Source organism: Sesamum indicum, linkage group LG2 (genome assembly GCF_026168435.1).
Source record: "Sesamum indicum cultivar Baizhima isolate 11 linkage group LG2, ASM2616843v1, whole genome shotgun sequence".
Classification (NCBI taxonomy): domain Eukaryota; kingdom Viridiplantae; phylum Streptophyta; class Magnoliopsida; order Lamiales; family Pedaliaceae; genus Sesamum; species Sesamum indicum.
Genome location: NC_142658.1, coordinates 22,616,028 through 22,633,514, shown reverse-complemented (window position 1 = coordinate 22,633,514; position 17,487 = coordinate 22,616,028). Strand labels below are relative to the sequence as shown.

Below are 17,487 nucleotides of genomic sequence, written 5' to 3'. Positions count from 1 at the left end.
AAACTTAAAGTATCAAATTATTCGAGTTCGACTCATGTTTAATCCAAGTAAAGTTTGTTTGAGCTTGATTAGATCATAAATGAAATCAATTCAAACAAAATTTATGAAATTCGATAATAATTGAATTAAATTTGAATAATGATGTGTTCGGCTCGATTCGAACATTTACAGCCCAACATGAAGTGTTAATACTTGGGCTGAATCAATAATCCGAAATGGGCCACTGGGATGCTGTGGGCCCAAACAAATCAGAAGCCTAAGCAGAAAATGGGCAATAGCATGCGATGCGTTGGTCTCGGTCCTATCTGAGTCTTGCTCGACCACCCGGAAATTTCAACCTCTGTCCAGTTTTAGCTGAAGAAAGCAGGGAGTAGAAATATACTCTCTCATGGCAGTCGAATGGAATTGATACCGGTTCACTCCTCTATTTCCATATAGGATTAAACGGCAGATCTCATCGCCGTTAACTCCATCAACTCGTGATCTATGATCTCCATATCCAATTGAATCGAGAGAATTGAGAATTCAATTAATTCGGAGGGAAATGGCGGGAGCAGCGTCGGCGCTGTTCCTACTGGACATCAAGGGTAGGGTGCTCGTGTGGCGCGACTACCGTGGAGACGTCTCCGCCGTACAAGCCGAACGATTTTTCACCAAACTCATCGAGAAAGAGGTGAGATTTCTTTGCGATGGGATTGGTGAATGTTTTTTTCTGTTATCTTGTTTACTATTACGAGTCGCATTGCGCTATTGTAGAGGCTTTAGACTTCGAACCGTCATATTGATAATATCTTTTTCTTTTAGTTGCAGTGAGATAATTGACATAGTGTTCTGGAAATCTTAAACTTGATCTGATCTTCTGCCTTATGATTGATTTACATTCATGATCTTATAGGCTTTTCTTTTTGTACTCAGATAATTTTTGTGTAATGGGAAACTGAGTGGTTTTAGGAGGATGGAGATTTCATTAGTTTATTTGAACTGGATCAAAGCATAAAACTATAGTTGTTTATACTGTTTTGGTCGCCATTATTATATGTAATCCTACTGGAGTTTGGTTTGATCAAATTGAATTCCTTCTGCTTGTTCTGTATAATATTTCCCTTGGAAGAAGAAAACTGGTCAGTGGAGTAACACAATATAATGCGAACAAGGGAACAAAATGGAATATCTTTGTCATTTCTGATTCTTGAACTCAACGGGATTGTCATTTGGTGTGATACAATTAGATGAGATTGATTCCTCAATTTGTGTATGCTGCTTATGAATGGGAATGTCTTTTATTATTACGTCATACTTTTCTTTTGTATGATACCAATTTTCTTTAAGACTTCTGTTTCTCAGGAAGTGCATTCCCTCTAATAAATGGCAATGCCATTTTAAACGACAACAACTTATAACTCTTGGTTTAGTTAAATGTTTTCTTAAGATTTTAGTGTATTCTTTCTACTCGTCATTCAAACAAGTGTTTTTCTTTCCTGAAGTGTGCTTAACAACTAGATAACTAAAGGGTCTCCATTCTAAAATGGTGTAGGGTGATCCAGAGTCTCAGGATCCTGTTGTATATGACAATGGCATCACATATATGTTTATACAACACAACAATGTGTATCTCATGACTGCATCACGACAAAACAGCAATGCGGCTAGCCTTCTTCTGTTCCTGCACCGAGTAGTTGATGTAAGCACCATTTGTTGCTCAGAAGACCCATGCTTTGAAGATATTGGTCTATATCCAGTGAGCTATTCCTGTAAATTTCTTTAAAACTTTTGCTTGTTTAAACGTTCTAACAGGTCTTTAAACATTACTTTGAAGAGTTAGAAGAGGAATCGCTTAGGGATAATTTTGTCGTAGTGGTATGGGATTTCATTGCCACCTATGCTTTTGAATTATTTAGATCACAACTTTGTGAGTATTTAATAACTGATGCTTATATCATTAGTATGAGTTACTTGATGAAATTATGGACTTTGGCTACCCGCAATACACTGAAGCAAAGATCCTCAGTGAGTTCATAAAGACTGATGCTTATAGAATGGAAGTAGCACAGAGGCCTCCAATGGCTGTTACAAATGCAGTGTCATGGCGCAGTGAAGGAATACGTTATAAGAAGAATGAAGTAAGTTTGTTTTAGCATACCATATGATGCATCTCTTAACCACTAAATTGTATGGGCTTCTGTTGGTGGTGCAGGTGTTTCTTGATGTTGTGGAAAGTGTCAACATACTAGTGAATAGTAATGGCCAAATAATTAGGTCAGATGTTGTCGGGGCACTAAAAATGCGGACGTACTTGAGGTTGTTCTCACGTCTTTTACTATTTCCTGCATTATGGGCTGCTAAACACTTGGGTTTTGGAAGCTTTTCTGTGTTTACGATCCAAATGATCATGGTGCACAGAAAATAAACAAAAGAACATTCTTCTTCATAAGTTCTTGTCTTGATTGTGTATTTTTTCTTTTTGATTATTGATATGTTTTATTTGTCACATAGGAACATTTGCCTCTTGTTTCTAATCTCAAATACACTTATGTAAAGTCGTCAACACAGTTAATAATATCACAAAGGTCCCTGCTCTTGTTGTTATGTCTGATTATGCTTTCAGTTAATCTCCCTTTTGATTTCCTTATATTCTTTCGTATTGCAATCAATGAAAAGTTTGCTGAAGAAGTGATCTCTGGATTTGCAAAATCTGCAATTTGATGCATTTGTGAAATTTTAATATTTGCTTTCGTTAGAGATGAGTCATAATGCTGTATGCATTGCAGTGGTATGCCTGAGTGTAAGCTTGGGCTGAATGATAGAGTTTTGCTTGAGGCACAAGGGCGAGCTACTAAGGGAAAAGCCATTGATCTGGATGACATCAAGTTTCATCAGTATGTAATTCATGTTTCTGATTTTGTTTATGTAATTGCTATTGATTGTTGAATCATATTTATGCATGTGATCCAGAGGTGTCTTGTGTGCACAAAGCGCGGGTCCTTGTGTAAGATTTTATTTATGCTTGAAAACGTCGTGTAGAGTTGCATACATGCATGTGCTTTTATTGTGTTGTTCCTGAAGAAAATCTCTCTCTCTCTCTCTCTCTCTCTCTCTCTCTCTATCTATATGTATGTATATATTTGTGTGCGCATGTGTTTATTCTTGTCTTCAGGGGATCTTACTCGTTTCGACTTCTGGTTATTGGTTCAGGTGTGTGCGGTTGGCTCGATTTGAGAATGACAGGACAATATCCTTCATTCCTCCTGATGGATCTTTTGATCTCATGACTTACAGGCTCAGCACTCAGGTAGGTCGTACATTTAGGGTTTCTTTACATGCCCCTTTGCCATAGTTGCTTTGGGAAGAACTCTAAGTTCAGAGTAGAATTCTTTATGGTTTGAATTTCAATTTTTTTTCTGCTTTAGACTAAATTTGCTTGTGAAAAATTATGTGCATGGCATTCTTTCATTCCAGATATTATGACCCAACTACTGAAAGAGGATATTGATTTTTGAATTTATGAACTGATCCTTTCCACAAAATAGGATATTGGCTGAGAGTGTTCATTTATGGTTCCTTTCAGGTGAAGCCTCTAATATGGATAGAAGCTCAGGTAGAAAGGCATTCTAGGAGCCGTATAGAAATTATGTTAAAGGCAAGGAGCCAGTTCAAGGAGCGAAGGTGTGTTACTTGCATCTTTCGTCAACAGTTATGCATGGGTTGTTTCTTTATTTCCTACTGCTGGACAGTATTTTTTGGATCTCAAGTTTACTTGCTGAGTTGTGTGGAACTTCAGCACTGCAACTAATGTTGAAATTGAGTTGCCCGTGCCACCTGATGCTACCAATCCAAATGTTCGTACATCAATGGGGTCTGCTGCTTATGCGCCCGAAAAAGATGCATTAATATGGAAAATAAAATCTTTTCCAGGTGGTAAGGTAGGGATTTATTTTATAACTCGATCTTGTAACTTTCAGTTGATGGTTTGTGGTTTTGGCCTCTGTGACATGCAGTATCTAGATGAGTAGGATATTTCATTGTTTTATGTTTTCAGGAATATATGCTAAGAGCAGAGTTTAGGCTTCCCAGTATACAGTCAGATGAATCAGCTGCAGAGAGAAAGGCTCCTGTCCGAGTGAAGTTTGAAATACCATATTTTACTGTTTCAGGAATACAGGTGAGCCTCAACTGGTTGTGTTTGGCGATTTTTTTATGTTATCATCGAACCATTTAAATGTTCACTATTTATCTTGATATTTCATGCTAGAATATGAAACCTTTGAGCTTGTCATAGAAGGGTTGTGAAACCCAGGCAAACTACTCATGAAGAGAGAATGAGGGAGGGAGTGATTGCGAGAATGTCAATTTGGGTTGAGCATTCAGGTGTTTAATTTATGCAATTACTGAAACTGATCTACTGTTTAGAAAGCTTAAAACTTTCAGAAGTTTATGTTTCCTTCTCAAATATGCATCTGGAATACTTCCTTTTTAACATGAAATTTTGAAGAGCAATAGGTCGATGAGTTGTAAATGGGCGAGGTTGCTCTGTGGGCACTTCTGTCATGTCAGTAGTGAGTTTGATTTTGTTGTTGGGAGCACTAATGCAAGACTATAATATACTGCTAAAATTGTTCATTCTCTTATATTCTGTCCTTTGCTTGTGATTAATTATACCATATTATTATTGATACTTGGTGTGTAGGTTCGTTACTTGAAGATCATTGAAAAAAGTGGCTATCAGGCTCTTCCATGGGTGAGATACATTACAATGGCTGGTGAATATGAGCTGAGACTTATGTGATCACTGCTTTCGCCAATGGAAAACCTTAGCGTACGATGCCTAAATGATCAACAACCATGGAGATCATTTGTCCCTCCTTGAAGAGGTGACTAAAGAGAAAATCATCATCTGGGAGTTTCTGTTCCATCTGCTTAATTCTCTTTGTATCATGGGAACTTGTAGTAGCTGATGGCACAATAATCATTTGCTTACCTTATTTTTACGAAAGTGCAAATTTTTGTATTGAGTCAACTGTTTGCATGATTGTAGAAAAACAAAAGTTGATACATGGATAATTGTACTTATTTGGAGAACTTTTTCGAGGGAAAGATAACTCTGCCACTCGGGATTCATCAGCTTATTCCACGTTAACGTTTTCTTGCTGCTTAGTGAATTATAAAAGAGATTAAAGAAACAGTTCATATCTGCCTCAACAGCCCAATACTCTGTTTTATCTCCCGATCATGTTTTTGAATCTGTAATGGCAATCTAGAACAAGGCAGGGTGGCCATATCTGGACTACTGCTATATATATCAATCTCGTTTAAAGTATTATAATGCATCGTAAAATAACACTCCAGCTCACTAACAGAGAATGAAAAATCAAGATTCCCTTTGTTTTCAGGAATATATGGTAAGAGCAGTTTTGTACCAAAACCCATTAACAGCACTGGTTGAGTGCCAAAACAGTACAATTGTATGATTAGAACAACATCTTCCTCGCCACAATGCATGGATAGGTCATGGGTGCAAAATTGTCTGCATCAACGAAGTCACATGCATTTGCTTAAATCTTAAATTTCTTCATCTGCAACGATATTTGGCAGCCTCTGCAGGAAAAGATCAAATTCCTCATCCCTACTCAGCATGCTTATTCTAACATACTCTTCATACTCCCAAACCCCTTTCCACTTCTGGTCAGAATCTTGTGCTCTCTCAACACGTTCTCACAGTCCATTCCCTCTTTGCATTTCATCCATGCAAAAGCTGTTGAGAAATATAGAAAAAGGCAATACATGAAACGACCACAATTCTGACATTCACTAAAAAGAAGAAAAGAACAGGAACTGAAGCCAATATTACCAGGATGTGCTTCAGTGAAGCCTCCTGTGAAATTGCTGTACTGACAGGGGAAATTTGGTTACAGAAAAGAGTTCATTTTTCTTGACAGCATCTCTCAACTTCTTCCACCTTTCTGCCATGAAATTCTTGTATATTCAAAGAAGTTCTCCAAGTCATAGGCCTGAACTCTTTGGCAGCTAGCAGAAACGATTTCCAGGATACTTGCAGCTCTGAGTTGTGCTTCTTTTCGACACTCCAATTGTGTTGATCTCTATGAATTTCACCATACTTTTAGCTACATCTTTGTCTCTAGCAAGTGCCCATCTTCAGATGAGAAAAACACCAACAATCAGTAAAATCCAATAAGCTTAAATCCCACAATCCAACTCAAAACCCAAATGCTGCAATGGAGTAACGTACCCCCGATTCTTGATCCTGCATGTCCCGTACATTTGGAAACTGTGAATAGCATAATATCACAATCTGCAGGAGAAGTAATGGCCGTGTACTGTGGCCAGTAGTAAGCAAGGTCATGAACAACCGCTGCTCCGGCTTGATTAACCACAGCTTCTTTCATAACCCCATTAGGGTTATTTGGTGAGGTCACCATCTCTATATATGGCCCATCTTTATCAAACATATGTGCCTCACCTGCCCATTTGAAGAACGCTGAACCCAAAGAGTCTGCTATCTCTCGATATGACTGCAAAATTAGCGCAATATAACTAATAAAGATGGATAAGAAATACTCATGAACAGAAACCAACAGTCCTAATGAGTTTATTTATGGATTTGATGGTTATTTTTGCTCACATTCCTAATGAATTTATTTATGGATTTTCTAAAGAAAAATCAATCATTGGTGACGTTTTTTAATAGTGTGCTATTACTTATGAATTTTTGTGTATCATCTCATCTATAATTAAATTTAAATTGATGGAAACAAGAATTATTTAATAATTAATATCTGTAGTAAGGTAAATATTATTTTTGGTCCCTGACCAATTATACTACTTATTCGAATTTAGTCCCTCATATTTCCTCCTCATCACATTCCCTCATCTGTAGTTTGCTTAGTGATTTGGTGTTCTTTGAGTAGATTGTTGTGCTTGTTAATTAAGTGCCCTTGAAGCGCGCTTATAAAACTGCGTTCACAATATTGTGCTATATATCATCTGAAATTATTCTATATAAAAATTAAAAGAAAATATATAAACAGAACATTAGGCATCCACTCATCCCAATTCCATGAATGAAATTAGAGTGATTTTTTCCAAGTCTAATTCGCTTTCATTTTCATTGCCTCATTTGAAATTTCAGCATTTTGAGGTGAAGAAATAATGTAAGTACAGTTGTGTATAATCCTTTGAATAGTGCTCTTCTGTCTATTCCAAGACAATAACACCTACAAATGTAATACATGATAAATACAGAGGCTGAAAGAAAGCAGACCACTGACATTTCCACCAGCTACGTGAGGCCAAAGCCCCCCACCAAAAAGAGAAAAAGAAAAAAAGAAAGAAACTAAAACAAAAAAAAAAGAAATTAGCCAAGTTTTCACAGTATCTAACCAATCTGTTGTTTTATCTCTTCCACTTCAAGTGTGATTGAGATTTACATTTATGAACTATTGGTGCAGTTGATTTGGCATTGTTGGAGTCTTTCTGAATACGTGCTTCCTGCATCGCTCGAAAATGCTGTCGTATATCAGATCAAATTGAACTCCGGCTCTCTCCCGGTTCACTATGAAAAGAATGTGATCACCTTCGACGATCTTGTAATACCTGCAACCAATTTTGATATGTCAAAGGTCGATATGTTTAGCCGACATCTTGTGTTCTCAACTTGATATGCAGACTTCTTAATTAACTTCAGGCATTTCAGAGACTACAAAGAAATCAAATGAACGCAGAGACTAGAGGAAAAGGGCACGAACCAGATGCCTGGTTGTAAAGGTTGGCATTCTGAATCTTTTACAACGAAATGGCTAGGGTGTTCAACTGGCAAACGAGGGTGCGTCATAGATATGGTGTTGAGTGCTCCATCATTGTCCCACCAGTCTTCATCCCTGTAAATAAATGTATTCACTATTTCAGTGTGCCAAGGTTCAAATTTAAGGTTTTAAACGGGTTTTTTCATACATATAATTCAATTATTGAAAGTGCATAACTAGGTCAGAAGGATTCACTGATATCCTAGGTATGTATGAGAATCAAGTAGCACTCACCGGTAACCTTTATAAGGAGGAGGGACGTCAGAAGGGTAACGCCATTGGCTCATCTGCAGGACTCGGATGAATAGCAGAGGGTGTATTCCAAGTAGGCCAGAGGGAATTGTGACACCCATCATTTTCCTTGTACGCTTGGTTGCATAGCTGAAATAGTACGTATCAGGAAACGTCTGTATATGGCTGTTTAATCTGATGGACCCTTGAATCGTAAGATCGGGAAGAATCCAGTCTCCAGATGCAAATGGACCACTCTTTCCCATGAGGCAACAAACGAGACCCCAAATGCCGATTTTCTTTCTAGACATGTTGAAATGGTCAAATCCGAAATTGTAATAGGCCTTCAGCCATTGAATGTCAAACCAGTCATAAAGAATTACTCCAATGCGGCACAACTGCAGCAGAGAGATGGGCTTCAGTGACTTCCCATCTTCTGGCCTATGAACAACCAAAGTTAATCAGAAATGAGGAACTGATGAAATACTACAGAAGGAAACAGATGGAATGATTGAGCAACAATTGTTGAGTAAACAGGTGTGTAGAGGAAGCAAGGAAATATACACTGGTTAAGACTGGAATAATCAGATTTAGTGATCATGTGTTCCATTTCATGCTACCTATGGAATTAAGTATTTGTTAACGACAATTCAGGTTTGAAGTAGATTAAACAAATCACAGCAGCAACGTCAAGATGTTCATTGACTGACTAGATTGCAGCAGAAAATTAAGCCTCCTAGACATCAGAAGATGCTAAACTATAGCAAATAAGAACTGAACATAGAAATCACTTACTGTATTCCATCCAAGTAGGTTCTTGTTGTACCGTTGAATGCTCCAGACAATGAGGTTATGCTTAACACCCAGTTTGGCGAAGTGTTTTCATACCCCTTGAATGCCTGAAATTACATTAAACTTATTGGTTTCACAAATTTGAAATAGTTTCAATGTCTCATTGCTAAGTAGTTCACTTCATTTCCAAGAAGACTACCTTATCAGCTAGCATTTGTTGCAAGACCCGAACAACCTGTGCTCCGGCTGAATGCCCCACAAAGTGAATTGGGTGATCCTCATCCCATTCAGGGTAATGCCCTGCATTTTTCAGTTAAATCAATCAGAAGTCCTGAAAAATATAAAGCAACAAGATGAAGAAAAAGAAGAAGAAGAAGCAAGTTCTTGTCTTCTCTTTCACAGAGTTCGGAGACAAATTTTCAACCTTTTTCATAAACTCTGCCAAACTGTGAGTGCCCGCAAGCCCTGCTGTGTTCTTCTCCATAATCAACCTGCCCTCCTTTCAGGTAATAGAACAATTCTCTGGCCCTGTACCCAAAACCCCACCAAAATTTACAAAGACCATTCACAACCAAAAAACGGAAAACATCTTAAGCACAGGCTACAAGAAACAAGAAAACTGAACTTTGAACAATGAGTTGAAATTTGAAAAACACAGCCACCTGTCATATATGCTAGTTAATGAGCCTAAATCAGGCACAAGAACCCTTTCATCCTTCTTCTCTGCTCCGGCAAAATAAGACAAACCTCCCAATCTCTGTTGAAACAAGGGGAAAATTTCAATCTTGCAACAAGAAAATCATCACAAAAGTAAAAAATCACCCGGAGTTACAATCATTGGCAGGAAAGATTGTTCATACCCCTTTGCCAAAACCAAAGATTCCATGTACCAACACAATGGGAGGCAAATCGTCAACGGTGGTGGACTTTTCTGAGTCGTCCCTTCTCAACCCAGCAGCCAAATTAGGCTTGAAAATCCAATCGCTGAATGCCTGTGAGAGATCCCCAGCAACAGCAGTGCTAAATATGTAAAACCCATATGCCAAATGCACCAGAGAACTCACAAACAGCTCCGCCAATTGGAGAGATGATATCCACCACGAGATCATCCTCTTTCTTGAGCTTCCCCCCAAGAAAATTTTGCAGATTTATATATCAAATGTGCCAATTGAAACACAGATGAAATACGAAAGAATGTTGGCGTTTGAGCCTTCTTCAAGAAAAAACAAGAGAAGGCTCTTGATCATCAAACAAAAAAAACGTGAAATCAAGAAAACCCCCTCCCAATAATGACTCACAAAAAATTGTAAGGTACAAGTTACAGTTTCTGAGGGGGCCCTTCTTGATACGTAATACGTTGAATGAGGATCCTATTTTCAAACATGCATAAAACAGGATGTCCTTTTTTTTTATCTTTTTCTTTTGAGAGTTTGAAGATGGAGTGTTCCTCTTCCCACGATTTCCTGGTTGGCTACCTTTCACTCATTCATAAAGTCATGTACCATAACCACCAAATGAAAATAGCACGAAACGTATTCAGAGGTTGCAAAACAGTTGCTTCGTCCCTCGAAACAATTGTTCTTGTAGAGTGGGGAGGCGCTCTCTCTCTCTCTCTTCTTGGAAAAGGCTGGTTACGATTGATGCACGTGCCATAGTGTTAGCCGCTGCCAGAGATTTCCCATTTGTTTTGGGCCCACAGAGATGACAAAGAGAGAGAAAGAGGAGAGGATTCTTGGGCACATGTCATTTAGATAATCCAAAGATTAATGAGCGGATTAAGGAGGAGAATCCTGGAAAATGGGTGTGTTTTGGGGGGGACAATGATGGGATTTGTAGCGGTCCAGACAAGAGCAGAGGAGGCTGCATTTGCTTAGGTGAACTAAGAAGGAATTTGGTGGGGACGTTTTCTTGTTTGAATTTGGAGGAGAGATTCTAGGCGTTTCTATTGAGGACGGAGGAATGTGCTGGATCGGAGCTGGAAGGTTCTTTTTCCAACTAACTCCTCCTCAACTGTCCCCCCCCCCCCCCCTCCCCTTGGGACGCGAGAAATAAATCAAAATTAAATTACAATCATCCACATATTTCATTTTCTCTCTTCCTCGATCTTTTCAAACCAGGGGGGCTACATCATATAATAACTCTATATTTGACAACTTAAGGTGAATGTAAGAGTGTCCAAAATTTTCTACACAAATTAAATTTTCCTAAGATTAAAATATTCATCATGGAGAACAAAAAATCACCCAAGAATAAAAACCACATTTCTTGAAATGAATAAACAGGCCTTTAAATTTATTGTAAGAGGAACATCTTTTTACGTAAAATAAAAAGGACATATTTTTTATTTAATATTGATCATGTATTTGAATTGTTTACTTTTAATTTATTCTCCACCAATATTCTGACTATATACACGAATCTATGGTCAGAAATGACATGTTATGAATTAAAATTATATAAGTTCATTTACTTGATGTGATGGGATTTAAGTAGTATAAATAATTTTAAAATTATAATTCAATCATAATTAGCTATAACAGAGAGCTTTAACAATTAATATTGAGTCGATTCAAAATAAAACTATAAAAATAATTAAGTGGAATCTCCCCCTAATAATTCAAAGTAAAAATGGCAATAGAGTGTTAAATATAGTCAAAGGTTGAGGCAGCAGATGATATTGGTGGTTGACTGTTTGGAGAAAAAAGGAAAATTAATAATAATTATTAATAGTGTGGGGAATGGGAAAGCAATCCCCTCAGTTTAATTAATTGTGAAGCACATGCGCGCGTATCAGCTACTGCTCCTATTTCGGTGCATTATTATTTTTCAAAAAATTAGGTGTGACTCACACTCACTTATTATATCACAAAATATGATTTCTTTTCCTATTAATTATAAGCTTATCATTATTACATCTTACGCATCATAATTTCTTATTTACTTTATTTTATTTTTTAATTAAAGTGATATTATTTTATTATATTCAAAATTGTATATCAACAAAACTCTCCATAACAATCACTTAAATTATATTTATTGTCCCGTGTATAAAGAGTAGTAATTAAAGATCGTAGTTATACGGATGACAATTAATATCTTGAAAATTAATTAAAAAAGAAATTATCATATTTCAATAATTTCTGAAAGTAGGTTATAAGGTTGTTGGAATGAGATTGGTTGAAATTGTCAATTTTCAAGAAATCGTAAATTTATAACATGTATTCAAACAAATTTACCTAAAAATTGTGTTTCATTTTTAGAGGTGAGAGAATCATCCAATCCACGCCTTTATCTAAACTTAGCGTTTATTTGAGTAATTAATTTGATACGCACTAAAGTCTAGTTTTCTACTACATACGCTATTTCCCAACTCTATCCAAAAATTTAATTAGCTCATCAATTTACCCACTCTACTTGTTAGTTCAAGTTGGACCTAATTATGGAAATACCAATATTTTGAAATAATTTATAATGCTTTCAATTTTGAAACAAATATAAAATTATTATTACTGTTTTTTTGGGGGACAACAACTTATATAAAATCATTTGACTCTTTTTATATCTTGGAAAATTTATATTATATTTATGTTATGAATAATATATAACTAATGTAATATAAAAAAATATATTTCACTAACAAACTGTGATTTATATATTACTATACCAATTATTTATTGTGTTGATAATACCTTTAAATTGAGTGGTTTTTTTTCCTGAAATATTATATATTAATTTACATATTTCGTTAACATTTTTAAAATTATAAGACCTGATACTGGATAACTAAAATCATTTAACAACGTGCACTTTTATGATTGGGTCTTGGGCTGACTCTTGCTCGTGAAAGGTCCGTTAATATTCCGTCCCACTGAAACAATGGATCCTGCAGTTTCAATTTTGTACCAGAGAAAAATCATCCGTATAATAATTCGAGTTGCAGGCCTTGAGGCCCATTTATCAACCCCGATATTAACGGGCCTGATAGCCCATTAAAAATTTGCAATCAAGAATCGTGATTCCGACAGAGCCACGACCATTTATGTGCTAAAATCACATCACAGCCACAAACATGAATGTGTTGTCGGTCGGTGTCAAAATTGACCAATTCCTCAGACTAACAGTTGGGGAGATTGCGATGTTTGATGATAAGTCAAGGGAATATGTAGAGTTCAATATTACCATGACACATCAACATATCATCGTCAACCAACCATTTGCCGGGTTCACAACCAATCACCACTCACATTTTTTTTTTTCAAAAAGAAATTACGAATTTCAATACATATTTTATATAGAAAAGTCATGCAGTTGATCGTCATTTGAATCTATTCGGACAACGTGAAATATTAGTTGAATTTATGTAAAACTGGAATTAGCGCAATTAAAAGTAGATGGTAAAGTTAGTACAAGGGTGTAGAATTTGGTATTTATGTGATGGTAGATGCAATCCCGTAAATTGTTGAGTGATGTGAGTGTGAAGAGAGATGATAGCCATTTAAGGAGTGCCAGCCCTGAGCAGTGCAATTCTGCTGAATATTGTCTGCCAACATCTGTGAAGGTGGGTGGATTCATTAATTTACAAGGAAAGGAAGACAGTTACTACCATCCATCAAACACTTGAGAGAATCCACATACTTTCAAACTGGTAAAGTCTTGCAAAATTTCCAATCCCACATTGTTTGGCCGAGAGGAGGTGTTTGGTTGTCTTTACAAGGGATAATTGCATTTATATCTTCACATCTTTGGCGTAATTATACAAATTACTTGTATGTTTTTTTTGCATAATTATATATATATATATATTTATAAAAAGTATCAATATTATCACACCCAATGTCCCCTACCCCATTTTTCTATACCAGCCAAAAATCCCAAAATACCTATGTTGAGTTGGGTTGACATTGATCTTATTTTTCATGGAGCATAATACGCCAGAAAGTTTTGGAGTATTTATAAAGTGGGGAATCCCTTATTGAATTTTTGAAAAAGAATGTGGGCTAGTGACAATAATTGAGAATTATTAATTGAAGAAGGATATATAATTGATTTCCTTAACAAAAGGATTAATTGCAGCGGTAAAGGTCCATTTGGAGTGGTAACATGTACAACATTTATTGTTTTCTTGTAATAATTGGTATGCCCCATTATAGTTAACGGCGGAATTCATGGTATAGTAGTCAAGTTGTAATTTGTTGGGGTTGAGATTTTGTAGTGTTTACACAAAGTCATGAAACAATTATATAAAAAAGAAGATGGATAGTATATTCACTATTTCCAATTCCCAATTTACAATGCCCCTAAAGGTAAAGGTAAAGGTAGTATAATGAATGGATGGGTTGTTAGATGGAAAGAAAAATCAAAAGAATTGAAAGAAAAATCAAGAACACCTGGAATTTCTTCCAGGTCCTCCGTAGTAAAAATAATTACCCCAAACTCTATTAATCCCGCCTTGTATATCATAGCAATTTGGATGATCAGCCAAAACTCGAAGATTTGATAAAGGGATTAAGCTGTTATCCCAATCAACCACTTGCAGGTTCCGAAAATAAGACGCTTTTCCGAACCCTTCTCCAGCAAAATGTCCACTGCCCATTTGGGTGGAGGTGTGGGATCCTGATACTCGACTATTAACAATTTCTCCCCCAAATTGTACCATACTCGCACGATTTCTAAGATGTGTAAATAAAAAGGATGGCCAGTAACCTACTAAAACCCCATTTCCAAACTCCAGCCACCAATTCCCATGCTTTGGATCCTGTACGTACAAATAGAGTTAGAGTGAGGTGGAAGGAAGATGATATCTTTGCTTCCAAAACAAGAGTCTGAAGCCAAAATCATTATTATGTCCATTCACTCATTCTCTCTCTATATATATCACGACATGCTTTTGTTAGCTTAGCTAGGTGGTACATGAGAATTTAGCTCCACGCTGTCTTTAATTTTCCTACCAAAATCAATCCAAATAAATAAAGTTTTTTCTTTTTCTTTTAATTTATTTGTTTTATTTTATCTCTTCAGGATATCTTTGACCGGATCATAAAATTGTAGATTCCACCCCTAAACTTTACAAGTCCTCATATATCTCTCCCTCCTCTTTGCTATTCTAATTAATAACTTTATACTAAACATAAATACCAATTAATTATATTAATAATTAACCATATATGGCATTAGAGTCGTGAAATTACCTTCCACACTAATAAGCTGATGTCGAACTGACCACCGTTGTAGGATGAAGTTGGTGAAATTGCAGCCCCAATTGCTATTCTATTGTTGGTCTGAACAAAGCCCGAGCACAACAAATTGTAACAGCCTGTCGCTTGGTACGCATCACTCTGCACGTCCCATTTAAATAATTAAATTAATCAAGTACTATAATCATTATTAATTATCATACTTAATTATTCATATGCTTTGTTCGAGAATTAGTGATTAAGGTAGCTAGGGACAACATTAACGAGATAACATTATTTTCCTTAATTGGTAATAAATCAAACTTACAGTCCAGTACGTGAAGAACCTAGGATAGTTGTCCCCATAAAGCTCCGGGCTAACCTGTTTGAGAAATTCATATATTGAATTAGCATAGCTAGCATCCATCCATCAATGGCTGTCTTAACTGCAGGTTGTTGAAGATTAATTGCTCTTTAATGAGGGCAGAAAAAATTGTTCCCACTGTCTGGATAATTAAATTTCTACTGTAGAAACCGCGTTTCCGGGGAGCAACTTTGAGTGATAGGAAAAATTGGACGAAACCAAACAATCACAGAGTAATTAATTAGTGCAAACGTCATATTTTTTTTGAACTGTACACCAATCAACAAGCGTATTGCAATTATCATATAATTAGTTCAATTGGAGTCAAACCGACCTATGGGTTATAATTTTTCAAACAAAAATTGGTGGAAAGAAATGGAAGGAGAAGAGTAAAAACATGCCTGCCAACCAGCTTCGATGGTGTTGAGATCATCGCCAAAGGAACCAGCTATTACCCACATTTGTGATAAGCTGAATTCATAGCGGTTTGCAACTCGAGGAGCCCACACATTTATGCTTGCTTTTGCTCCGTAATACTCTTCTCCGCTCACATACCCCACCGCATGCTGAAAACTCCCAGTGTGTACAAACATAAATCAATCATGCCACTGTCCTCACTACTAATTTATATCATCAAAATCCCATATATATATATATGGATAGAGTGTAAAAGCATACAAATTTTACTGCTGATAGTGACATAATTTATGGTATTTGGGACAGTAGTGTAAGAAAAACACCTAAATATCTGTCACACACATCACGGAAATAAAGGGAAAGCAGCAGTGAAGTTTCTAAATTTATGGAAGCCAGAAGTTTTACGGATTTGGTGTGTTGAGATGAGGGCTTTCTTCAGCTAAACTGGTCATCATGATTATCATCGTCTAATTTGGTGAGAAAATTGAAAGATCATTTCATAAGCACTAACCTCATGGCCATTGCTGGAAGAGTCCCTTCTGATAGGCCTTCTTATCTTGCGTCCAAATCTTCGGACAGAACTTGCTCTCAGAACGTCTTCCTCACTTGTTCTTCTCATGGGAATCGTGCCTTCCCGGCAGAATTCTCCCGACATGCTCCATGCCTGAAAATTTTCTTCAAACATGCCTGTCGTTGATATGTGCCCTTTTGGCTTTTCAGGTGGATCCTGCAAATTCAAATATATATATATATATAAAGAGAAATGTTAAAGACTGATTGATCTACAGTTTTTTTGTTTTTGGAAAAAAAAAAAAAAAAAAGAGAGAAATGGTAACTCAGTGTTATTCACCAATGGCTTTTGCCCTCTTAATTCAGGATGATCAAAAGCTGGCTGTTGATGAGATAAAACACAATCTATGATATCACCATCAGGGCTCTGTACAACAAAACCACTTGATTAAAACAAGAGAGGAAAGAAAACAAAAAAATAAAAAATAAAAAACAGAAAGGATGAAGAGATGATTGCCTGGATTGTCTTGACAGCAGGCTTATTGATTTTCATGAGATGGGCTCTGATGTACTTCAATTTCTTGGACATATGATCCCCGGGCCGGAAGTTCTGTTTGGTGGCATTAAAATTGACTGATAGAACTGGACAAACGGAGGAGAAAAAGAACAGGAAGAAAACAAAAGCTGAAATGATTGGGGAGATCTTCCAGCAGCAACTAGAAGCCATCTCTGAGGAATTTGTGGGTCTTGTTTCTTCTAACACATGAGTTGTTTGTTTTTGTGTGCATCGACGTTGTCTTCTTCTGTGATCCAAAGAGCACCTAATCTTCTCAGAATTTGCAAACCTCAAATCCATGCACCAAAGCCACTGTGACCTCTCTCTCTCTCTAAGGAAGCTCATTGCACTCTCTCACCATTCCCAATGCAAAGAATTGAAACCCTCTCTTGGTTTTTGCCTCTCTTCAAGTTCTATGCTCTACCCTTAGTTTTATATTCTGACAAATGTATAACTTCTAGGCATTAAGTAATAGACAAAAAAAAAAGAAAGAAAGAAAACATAGAAATTACTATGTTTGTGAATCTTTAGAGTTTTGTCCATGTGGGGTGGGGATGTGACCAAGACATGCAAGAATATGTTAATTTTTCCTTTTTTTTTTTTTTTAATTTTCTTTGGGAAGAATGA

General features: G+C 36.6%; 4 protein-coding genes across 4 annotated transcripts; 1 reads left to right on the top strand and 3 right to left on the bottom strand.

The window, feature by feature from the left end:
• Window positions 1-294: 294 nt before the first annotated feature.
• On the top strand, window positions 295-5,118 carry LOC105156634 (AP-1 complex subunit mu-2). The gene is made up of 11 exons (XM_011072830.3): window positions 295-673; window positions 1,535-1,681; window positions 1,795-1,857; window positions 1,944-2,120; window positions 2,195-2,298; window positions 2,769-2,876; window positions 3,193-3,289; window positions 3,566-3,663; window positions 3,779-3,920; window positions 4,037-4,159; window positions 4,685-5,118. The coding sequence occupies exons 1-11, from the start codon at window positions 545-547 to the stop codon at window positions 4,781-4,783; spliced, it is 1,287 nt and encodes a 428-aa protein (XP_011071132.1). The 5' UTR covers window positions 295-544; the 3' UTR covers window positions 4,784-5,118.
• A 174-nt stretch (window positions 5,119-5,292) lies between these two features.
• Window positions 5,293-6,602, bottom strand: LOC105156774 (tryptophan aminotransferase-related protein 2; the record flags this gene model as incomplete). The annotated part of the gene is given in 6 exon segments (XM_088877836.1): window positions 5,293-5,648; window positions 5,651-5,903; window positions 5,905-5,950; window positions 5,953-6,071; window positions 6,073-6,148; window positions 6,241-6,602. Coding segments are annotated over 6 exon segments (948 nt in total), but the record flags the coding sequence as incomplete, so codon positions are not given.
• A 560-nt stretch (window positions 6,603-7,162) lies between these two features.
• LOC105156632 (alpha/beta-Hydrolases superfamily protein) lies at window positions 7,163-10,697 on the bottom strand. Its single transcript, XM_011072829.3, has 8 exons — window positions 9,701-10,697; window positions 9,503-9,597; window positions 9,265-9,368; window positions 9,040-9,140; window positions 8,844-8,947; window positions 8,052-8,489; window positions 7,761-7,892; window positions 7,163-7,608 (listed from the first exon to the last, which is right to left on the bottom strand). The coding sequence occupies exons 1-8, from the start codon at window positions 9,947-9,949 to the stop codon at window positions 7,452-7,454; spliced, it is 1,380 nt and encodes a 459-aa protein (XP_011071131.1). The 5' UTR covers window positions 9,950-10,697; the 3' UTR covers window positions 7,163-7,451.
• Window positions 10,698-14,076: 3,379 nt separating this feature from the next.
• Window positions 14,077-17,487, bottom strand: LOC105156631 (protein neprosin). Its single transcript, XM_011072827.3, has 7 exons — window positions 16,822-17,487; window positions 16,645-16,731; window positions 16,306-16,521; window positions 15,779-15,943; window positions 15,342-15,395; window positions 15,029-15,175; window positions 14,077-14,595 (listed from the first exon to the last, which is right to left on the bottom strand). The coding sequence occupies exons 1-7, from the start codon at window positions 17,203-17,205 to the stop codon at window positions 14,218-14,220; spliced, it is 1,431 nt and encodes a 476-aa protein (XP_011071129.1). The 5' UTR covers window positions 17,206-17,487; the 3' UTR covers window positions 14,077-14,217.

Bases quoted from the DNA above. Each gene is read 5' to 3' on its own strand.
- LOC105156632 (XM_011072829.3), bottom strand. From the start codon at position 9,949: ATGATCTCGTGGTGGATATCATCTCTCCAATTGGCGGAGCTGTTTGTG. The intron at 9,141-9,264 runs GTTGAAAATTTG...TGAAAAATGCAG, and splicing joins TGGCAGAGTTTATGAAAAAG to GGCATTACCCTGAATGGGAT. The intron at 7,893-8,051 runs GTGAGTGCTACT...ATTTATTTACAG, and splicing joins CCTCCTTATAAAGGTTACCG to GGATGAAGACTGGTGGGACA.
- LOC105156634 (XM_011072830.3), top strand. From the start codon at position 545: ATGGCGGGAGCAGCGTCGGCGCTGTTCCTACTGGACATCAAGGGTAGG. The intron at 674-1,534 runs GTGAGATTTCTT...AAAATGGTGTAG, and splicing joins CCAAACTCATCGAGAAAGAG to GGTGATCCAGAGTCTCAGGA. The intron at 3,290-3,565 runs GTAGGTCGTACA...GGTTCCTTTCAG, and splicing joins CTTACAGGCTCAGCACTCAG to GTGAAGCCTCTAATATGGAT.
- LOC105156631 (XM_011072827.3), bottom strand. From the start codon at position 17,205: ATGAGCTTCCTTAGAGAGAGAGAGAGGTCACAGTGGCTTTGGTGCATG. The intron at 16,732-16,821 runs GCAATCATCTCT...TTTGTTGTACAG, and splicing joins CTGCTGTCAAGACAATCCAG to AGCCCTGATGGTGATATCAT. The intron at 16,522-16,644 runs GTGAATAACACT...TTGAATTTGCAG, and splicing joins TAAGAGGGCAAAAGCCATTG to GATCCACCTGAAAAGCCAAA.